The sequence below is a fragment of the Coenobita brevimanus genome, chromosome 78 (assembly GCF_032717465.1).
Source record: "Coenobita brevimanus isolate Jiangsu-jjx chromosome 78, ASM3271746v2, whole genome shotgun sequence".
Classification (NCBI taxonomy): domain Eukaryota; kingdom Metazoa; phylum Arthropoda; class Malacostraca; order Decapoda; family Coenobitidae; genus Coenobita; species Coenobita brevimanus.
The window spans coordinates 15,985,971-15,995,775 of record NC_137031.1 but is presented as its reverse complement, the minus strand read 5'-3'; the positions used below and the strand labels follow the sequence as shown (position 1 = coordinate 15,995,775).

The following is a 9,805-nucleotide window of genomic DNA, read 5'->3' as shown; positions in this document are numbered from 1 at the left end:
GCCTTGACGAAGTCGGGAGGGGAGGGGGGGAAATTGATGGAGGGACAGCACCAGAATCGCCTAAGGTGGAATTGGAGGAGAAAGTCTGAGCAAAGAGATCTGCTTTATGAGTAGAGGAAATAGCTACAGAGCCATCAGAGTAGAAAAGAGGAGGGAAGGATGATGAGGTAAAATTGTTAGAAAGGTTATTGGCAAGGTGCTAGAAGGAGCAGGAAGAATTGGAGTTGGAGAGTTAAGAGCATTTAGTATGGTTGAATTTACTTTTCGAGGAGCGAAGGACAGACTTAGGACGATCCCGGGCAGAAACATAAAAAAGATGCATTTCAGGGGTGGGTTGGCACCGGTGCCTTTTATAGGCCCTCTCCTTGTTGAGAACATTAGAAAAAGCGTAATTAAACAAAGGCTTTCTTACATTAGTCAAAGGATATGTGAAGGGAATGTATGCTTCCATGTCCGACAGAATAACCTCCATAATGCACAAAGCACTCTCAAATGGCTCCCGGCCATGGAAGCAATAATCATTCCGGGGAATATCAAAGAAGTACTCACTGAGGGCCTCCCAATCAGCACTTCCAAAGTGTCAGAAATGACGTTTCTTTGGAGGGTCCACAGGCCATACTGGAGTGATAGAGCAGGTTAAGGTAATAAAGTTGTGATTGGAGGAGCCCAATGGAGAGGAAAGACTGACAATGTAAACGGAAGGATTAGTTGTAAGGAAGAGGTCAAGTATGCTGGAGCTCTCTCCAAGGCAGTCAGGGATATGGGTAGGGTGCTGGACAAGCTGCACTAATGTCATTAAGGATGGAAAAGATATAGGCTTGTTCACCAGGTGGATCATTGCAAGGAGAGAAGAACCAAAGGTGGTGGTGAACATTGAAATCTCCTAGAATGGAGATTTCAGGGAAAGGAGAAATGGATAGGATGTGTTCCTTTGAAGAAGTAAAAGAGTCGATGAATTTTTCGTAGTCAGTAGCATTAGGGGATAGGTAAACAGCACAGGTACATATATTTAGTCAGAGAATGATAGGAATGCCGAAGCCAGAGAGTAGAGAATTCAGAAGAATCAAATTCAGGAATACGAGCGCAAGATAAGTCATTGCGTACATATACACAACAACCACCTTTGGCTTTGAAATGTGTATAGAGAAAGTAGGGAGATATAGAAATGTGTTTGCTATCAGTTGCCTCAGACAGCTGAGTCTCAGTTAAGAAGAGAAGGTGAGGTTTTGAGGAGGTGAGGTGGTTTTCAACAGAAGGAGAGTTAGAGGAAAGGCCACGAATGTTGCAGAAATGAAGAAGTGAGTCAGACAGTGATTCCAGGCAGCTCGCTGAGTCGTTACCGGGAAAGGGGGAGATGGTACAAACATACTGCTACGTACAAACATACCGTACAAACATACTGCTAACAAATGCAGTTTTCTTCAGGAATCCATTTTATCTCAAGTGTTTAGGAAAAAATTTAATATATAATTCTCATAATATATGACTCAGGTGAGGCACGGGGCTCAGGTGGCGAGCATACCTCAGCACCAGGAAGATATACTTCTAAATAACGGCACTGTAAGCCGATATATTACCTTAGACTTGTTTGTTTAGTTACCTATGACATCAACGCTTTATTTGGTAGTGTTCTTAGGAAACGGCAAAAGCAGTTACTTCTTTGGGGGAACATCCGAGTTAATGACCCCAAAGAAGAACATCTTTATATTCTGGGATTTTTTGGCAACTGTATTAAGCCATTCTTAACCAGTGTAGGAAAGATGATGGCATCTTACTGTTATGCTGTTGAATGTACATTGTCAACCAATCTATTTACCATCCATTCCACCTAACTTCTTACCTGTCAATCAACCATTTTGCCAGTGACTCACTCTGTGTTTGTTGCAGTGGTGTGGCGGGTCGTGGAGGCGGTGTCTGGCCAGGAGGCTGTGCTGCCTTGTGAGGTGGGCAGCTTCCAGCCATCCGACATGGTCTATGTGGTGCTGTGGTACAGGAACCAAAACAAGGAACCCATCTACAGGTGAGAAAGAGATATAAATTGATAGAATGATATAGTCTGATAGACGGAGAGAGAAAAATAAAGAATAAGTAAAACACAAATAGAAAGTTATTTCTTATATTTACTTCGTTTCGTGCACTAAGTAGGCCTACATGAGAGTAAAGGTACAATAAGTGTGCATGTATAGCTTACACTTTATGTGAGTCAAGGAAGCAGGTAAATAACCATTAGGAAATGTGACATACCGAAGATGGTTCTAACCTCTATACTGGAAACCTACTCAAAGGAGGCTCCTTTTGTCTGTCCTTTAGAAAGAATGTTCAGGCAGAAGAATGGAGTTGCTATGGGTTCTCCCTTAGGAGTCTTTTCCGCCATTTTTTTTTTTCTAGGCATAGTTGATAAAAAGGAGTTTTCAGTGTCATCAACAAACCTTTCATATATGAGAAGCGCATCAACTTCACCTTCGTGAAGAGTAATAGCAAAGAACACTTAGAAAACCAAGGAAAAACTGCAGCAAGTCTCTGGGACCAAAGTTACTACTAAATCCAGTGATGACAGCAAGCTCCACTTCCTGGATTTGCTTGTCCCACTTCCTGGATGTGATTGTCCTGCAGAGCCTCAGCAGATTCCACACAAGCATATAAACAAAACATACAAATCCACGATTGTGTCTCAATGGAAAAAACAACTGTCCTCAACAATACAAGGACTCCACCATCAGGGCCACGTCAGGAGGGTCCTCATACACTCAAGTGGTTGGTGTGCCACTCACCAAGAGATAGACAGAGCCACTCAGGTAAATGTGAACAACGGGTATTCCAAGTAAGATGTTAATAGGGTGATAAAGACTGAAATAGAATAATGGGATAAGAAAAAAGACCAAACCTGGACTGAAACGAGCACAATTTATATACAAAGCCCACATACCTCCTGAATACTTAACAGAAGAAAGAATAATGAAACAGCTGATCAGAAGATATGTAAAGCCAAGACATCCTCGATTTCGTTATTTATTATAAAAACTAGAAAACATCAAACCTGCTTTTGAAAAACAAATGGACAAAACAAACATCGAACATGCAGAAGAGTCATCTTGTGTATGAACATACTTGCAAACTAGGGAACTGTGAATCCCTCCCCTCTTCATACATAGGATATTCAACCACCAAGCTCAGCCGAAGAATAACACTTCTGCAGAATGGTATCCCTAAACACACACAAGACACTGCCACAAAACCAGTCTGAAAGGACAAGTAAGGGAAGAGAACAGACAGGTCATCAGGAAGGATCAGATAGGAGCCGCCTACAAATATTAGAAACCCTCCTCGTGTAGGATGGGGTCACCAGGATGAAGCTACTGACAAGAGAATTCGCAGTCATCTTATCATCCCAACCTGTTCCACACCATACGACGTCTGAGACGGAGTGTGTGTATCACTCGAATTTCTATGACTCCCATTAGTTGTTTACAGCACCCCCCACCCCAGATAATCTTGCCCTCATCACATTTCCCATTTGTTGTTAACTGATTCCCAGTTAAACATAACGCAGTTATATAGCCTACCCACTCAGTGTACCTTTACTCTCAGTCACTTGATAATGTACAGTACATAGTATATGAATCGTCGGGAATACAGGAAATAACCTTGTCTACATGTTTTCCTAATGCCTTTTGGTCGAAGTATATTAGTATTAAACCTGGAGCAGAAGTCTGCCATCAGGAAAGTAGAAACTATTTTGAAGATCATAAATGCGAAAGTTTATGTATTTTTACATGAGATTTGTGTAAAGGGAACCCTGCTGCTGAGATATCCAAACACATCTCTCTCTCTCTCTCTCTCTCTTTCTCTCTCTCTCTCTCTCTCTACCATTGTATCCTTGAAACCATTTTCCCAGGGTTATATTCTCCATGGACCTATTCCTACCATGGACCTATTTTCCCTACACCCACCCACCCACCAAGCCTGCCCACCCATCCCAGCAATCCGTCTACCCATCCGACCCACTGTATCTAATATGGTTATAGAAGTAAGACAATCAACAGCAACTGGCTACCGTCTTTCCACCATGTTGAGTATTTCTGATTAACCATAATCTTGGCCTTCAGAGGAGCCAATTTAGCTTATGTTTAAAATGTGTTTGCATTCGTTCTAAGATGTTACACCTGTCAGAGCTGTTAAAGTGAGTTCTGTATGCATCCCTCTTGACTTCCATAGAGAACAGTCAGACAGATAGACAAACTCTCTCTCTCTCTCTCTCTCTCTCTCTCTCTCTCTCTCTCTCTCTCTCTCTGCAGAGACATGAAACTCCACGGGAATGACCCGCTGCATTTCCTGCTTGATGTAAGATATGGACGTGTGTTATTTAGCAACATTTTTGGTAACCAGAGCCGATTGCACCTGTTTTTTTTTACGCATTCTTTAAGTTAGTTCGTTATAGGTACATTTATTAATAAACTGTTGCACTACAAACTTTTCTGGTATACCATAGAATCTCGTAATTTTCAACATAGCTCCAAGTGAAACACTATCAAACGCCTTTTAAAATTTCCACAAAACACATACTAAGTGGCATTTTCATCTCAATAGCTTGTTGCATTAGATGCCTTACAATAAAAATCTGATCATTACAACCTCGACCCTTTCTAAATCCCGCTTGTCCTCTTAAAATTTTATCAATTACAGGCTCTATTCTGTTCAACAAGATTTTGGAAACGACTTTTGCAACTGCAGGTGTCAAAGTTATCCCCCTGCAATTTCCACATACAGTTAAATCTCTCTTTTTTTGGTATTTTTATAATCACTCCATTTTTCCACTCTTCTGGAATTCCACCATTATCCCAAGCCACATTAAAAAGTTTCAAAAGCGCATTCATCAAATCGTCATTTTCCACCTTAAGCATTTCAAGGAATATTCCATCCTCTCCTGGGGCCTTAATATAACTTTGGAAGAGGTAGCACAATCTGTAAAGGAGTTAAAGAATTTTAAGGCCCCAGGAGAGGATGGAATATTCCCTGAAGGAGAACAGGTGCAGGAATTAACTGGAAAGAAAATAAGAAGCTGATGGATTTGGACTATGCTGATGATATTGTACTGATTTGCGGAAGTATTTACGAGATGCAGAGGGTGCTCGATTGTCTGGTGGAGGAAGGAGAAAAAGTGGGATTGGTAATAAATTGTGGAAAGACTGAAATTATTAATATGAACGTGGAGAACCAAATCGATTGTGTAATTGGGAATAATATGGTGAAGAATGTAGAAAACTTTAAAAATCTGGGAACGATTGTATCATCTAATGGATCATTAAACAATGAAATTGAGGAGAGGATTAGACAGGCTTGGCGAGCTGTTGGAATGTTGAAATCTGTTTGGAATAATAATATGCTTTCGGTACATACTAAAGCGAAAATTTACAAGTCCATGGTTAGACCAGTTTTAATTTATGGACATGAGTCATGGTACAGGACAATTGCAAGTGATCAGAAAGTATTAGGATTTGAAAATAAAGTACTGAGAAGGATTCTTGGGGTAAAGTGGCAAGACAGAGTTACAAATGCAAGAGTAAGAGATATTACGAGAGTGGAACCAGTTAATAAATATGTGAGACTGTCTCGCTGGAAGTGGCTGGGGCACATATACAGAAAAGAAGGTAGTTTAATACAGGATGTGTCAGAGTGGACTGCTAGAGGAAGAAGAGGTAGAGGTAGGCCGAGGGAAACCTGGTTGAGGACAATGAAAGGAGAAGCAGGGGAGGAGTGTTGATCGGACCTGAAGGAGATGGCAAGAGACAAATATTGGTGGAAAGAATTCATCGAGACCCTATGCACCCCGTGGGGTACCACATGAAATGATTGATTGATTGACTATAATGCACTGTTTCGGCTAATTTGAAGGTACAGACGTCGGAATAAGTTCGTTTCCTTTTCCGTGGACTAAGATGTTTGTAACACTGCTCGATGGAGAGCTATCCCCTCCTCCTCCCTTCCTCATAGTCCCTCACTCCCATCCAACCCCTCCACTTTTCTCTCCGACCCCATAACCCCACCCGGTACCCTCCATACTCTTGCTCACAGCCAGCTAGGGGTTTCTGTACATCAAGCACCTCTCTGATTACGTGTAGTCCTAACAGCTAATAAAGGAATAGTACAGTATAATATCGTAAACCAAATTAGGAAAAGGTTTACTAATATTGAGAGAGAGAGAGAGGGAGAGAGAGAGAGAGAGAGAGAGAGAGAGAGAGAGAGAGAGAGAGAGAGAGAGAGAGAGAATCTGCAGTGATTAAATATTGTGGTAGTAGACACCTCTTTTACACACACACACACACACACACACACACACACACACACACACAGGAGTTACAAGGATAAGTTAGGATGTTAATGACTATGCAGCCCATACCGTGGAGATACAGTACTTCTTGTTTGCCTGGGAATGCATATCCAGTTCACATTTATTCTAGTGTAAGATCCTGCCGATGAATCCCTTAAACTTCTCTACTGTGGTGTTAACAACGTCCATGTTGAGTCAGTTCCATGTGGAGATCTTGCACGTGAAAAAGTTTTCACATAATTCTGCTGGTAAATTTTTTTATTTACGACTTCCAACCATGGTTGTGTGCCGAGTCCGTGTTAAGAGTAAGCAACTTTGTATGTAATGATTGTGAAACTCATTTAGAATTTAAACACTTTGATGAGCTAACCTCGTAGTCTACGAGTTTCTACTAAAAAAGTCCCACAGCCCTCAGGCGAACCCGATACCTTAGTGTCCTGAACTCTTTTTAAGTCGACTATAATTCCACACCAACTCAGGAAGTGGCCGTATTAAGGAGATATAGACTGTGAGAAAGTCTCTTTATTCCTAGAGTGAGAGACAGACAGACAGCGACAGAGACAGAGACAGAGAGAGACTTGGAATGGTAACAACAATCAGAAGAAATACTGATAAAAAAAAAAAAAAAAACTGAGAGGAGAAACAAGCAGAGAGGAGGAAAATACGCAGGTGAAAAAAATGGAATAATGTTATAGGAGTGGCACAGGGACGGAAGCACACACACACACACACACACACACACACACACACACACACACACACACACACACACACACACACACACACACACACACACACACACACACACACACACACACACACACACACAAACGCAGACTTTCTGAATACTTGTCGACCCATCTGTGTGTGCCTGTCTGTGTACTGCCCCTCCCTCTCTCTCTCTCTCTCTCTCTCCCTGGATCCTTTGTCTCATCTCCAGTTTCCTTTTCCCTCCTTCCCCTTTCTTTATAGCTATCTACTTAGTACCTACCTTCTTCCCTTTCTCCTTTCCTTCGTCTCTCTCTCCGTCTGTCACTTCCTCCTTACCTCACTCTACTTTTTCTCTCCTTGTGTCACAACTTTGTCTTAGTTTTTCATCTGTCACGTGTCTTACCTTTTTTTCTCCATTACTTTCTCCGTGTTTCTTTACTTGTATCCCCCAGTAATAACTGCATACTCTTTTTCTCTCTCCTCTCTCCATCTCTCCCTGTTACCCGAACTTTCTTCTTTCATTCTGCTCTTTCCACTGTCTTTTCCTCCCTCCCTCCCTCTCCCTCCCCTTGTCTTCCCTTCTTAACATCCCCCTCCTCTTTCTTGACCTAAAAATTAACCTATTTTCTTCCCACCCTTAATCTCTACTGTCTCTCCGCAAATTTCTCTAATTTCTCTGTTTCTCTCCCTCTTGAATGTCATTCGTTCTACTCAGCCTCAGTGCTTTCGTCTTATCCTGCTTAGTTCTTTCCCTGCGTCCTTGCCAGAATAACACACTTTCTTCCTCCTCCCTGTTACCTTGCCTCCTTTTCTAATTTTTCTCATTATCGTTCTCAGTATTTCGTTCCGTAGCTCTCTTTCCCACTTTCTCCTTTTGTTATCCCTATTTCTATGTTTGCTCCATTCCCGTTTTCTCTCAGTTGTCTCCCCTTTTGTCTCTACTTCCCTGTCTTTCGGCTTTTATATTCACATCTCCCTTTTCTTTATCTCTTTCACACTGGTTCTATCTCATTTCACCTCTCACTGTCTCTTCTTCTCAATCTCTGTCTCTTTTCTTAGCTCTCGTTGTTCTCTCTCTGCCTCTCCCCTTCTTATTTTCTCCGTAACTGCCCTCTCATTTCTTATTTTTCCACTCGCTCTCCCTCTCCCCGTCGCTCCCTGTCTTTTAACTCTCTCTCTCTCTCTCTCTCTCTCTCTCTCTCTCTCTCTCTCTCTCTCTCTCTCAGACACACACACACACTGTAGTAAACCTTTTCCTGCCTTGTTTTATGATATATACTGTACTATTCCTTTATTAGTTGTTCGGACCACACGTAATTAGGGAGGTGCTTGAAGTACAGAAACCCATAGCTGCCTGTGAGCGAGAGTATGGAGGGTACTGGATTGTGTTATGAGGTTGGAGAGAAAAGTGGCGGGGGGGGGGGGAGTGTGGGACTATAATGAAGGGAGGAGGAGGGGATAGCTCTCCACTGAGCAGTGTTACAAACACCTTAGTCCACGGAAAAGGAAACGAACTTATTCCGACGTCTGTACAAACAGGTAAACAGACTGAGAATTTTTGCAGTTTATATATCTATCTATCTATCTATCTATCTATCTATCTATATATATCCATCATCCAGTCCTACATTGCCCCATGAGAAGCGTATAAGCCTGGGGCTAGGCAGTTGGTCCCAACATTTAATACGAGAGCATTACATGAGCAATCAACCCCAACCTGTCCTTGGATATAAACCTTCATTGGCTCAATCCGACTGGAGCGCAATAATTACCCATTAACCACCAGGCGCCAAAATTTGGTTATATGGTTACCACCTAGCGTAGTAAATGATTTCCTGGTGTACAGAAAACCATTTGGTACGTCATTCAGTGTAGAGTCATCCACAGGCAGAAGGAAGAGGAAAGAATGAAGGAAAGAAAGACAGAAGAGGGAGTGTAAAGTCACCCATAGGCAGAAGGACAAGGAAAGAATGAAGGAAAGAAAGACAGAAGAGGCTGGAGGGAAAGAACGATGGAGGAGAGGAAAGGGCAGACATCCAACAGCAGCATTGCATCGAGGGAGTGGATGGTGAGTGCCAGCACCTACCACTATATAATGTATGTATGGAATGTAAGAGGTACAAATTATGAGGTGAAAGAGAGAGAAATTGTCCAGGTGCTTGAGGGTGCGAAAGTGGATGCATGTGGATGAACTGAAACTAAATGGAAAGGAGAGAGTGTGAGACAGTGGGAGTCTGGATAGGGTATATGTGCAGGAGTAGGTGAGAATAAGAGGACAAAAGAAGGAGTGTGTATTGTTGTGAGTAACAGATGGAAGGAGAATATAACAGAGTATGGATCAGTTGGCTCAAGGATTGTGTGGGTAAGATTGAAAGTTGGACTACAAATGTGGGCAATTGTGTGCATGTATGCACAAATGCAAGATCATGCAAGCAGAGTGAGAGAAAAGTTCTGGACAAATATGGAAATGTCCATGGAAAAGTCTGAGAGGAATGAGAGAGTGTTTTTGATTGGTGATATGAGTGGTAAAGTAGGGAATGTGAAGGTGGATGGAGTAGTTGGTGAGTGGGGTGTGCCTACTGAGTTAAATGAGAATGGCAGTGCTTTAGTGGACATTTGTCCCCGGAGGGGGTTGGTGATAGCCAATACCCTCTTCAGGCACAAGTTGATCCACAAGTATACATGGCGAGTGATGAGAAGGGTGAGTGATGAACAGAATGAAAGGAAGGCAATGATTGATTATGTGTGTGTGGATGAAAGGATGCG

The 9,805-nt window shown here is 42.2% G+C and overlaps 1 protein-coding gene across 1 annotated transcript in view; it reads left to right on the top strand.

The window, feature by feature from the left end:
* The first annotated feature begins 1,165 nt into the window (after positions 1–1,165).
* LOC145408709 (adhesion molecule nephrin-like) overlaps positions 1,166–9,805 on the top strand; it is a 329,089-nt gene continuing 320,449 nt past the window's right edge. Inside the window, exons 1-2 of the mRNA XM_080279376.1 lie at positions 1,166–1,169; positions 1,888–2,020. Of these exons, the coding sequence (XP_080135502.1) occupies positions 1,166–1,169; positions 1,888–2,020 (137 nt within the window). The remainder of the gene's footprint in view (positions 1,170–1,887; positions 2,021–9,805) is intronic.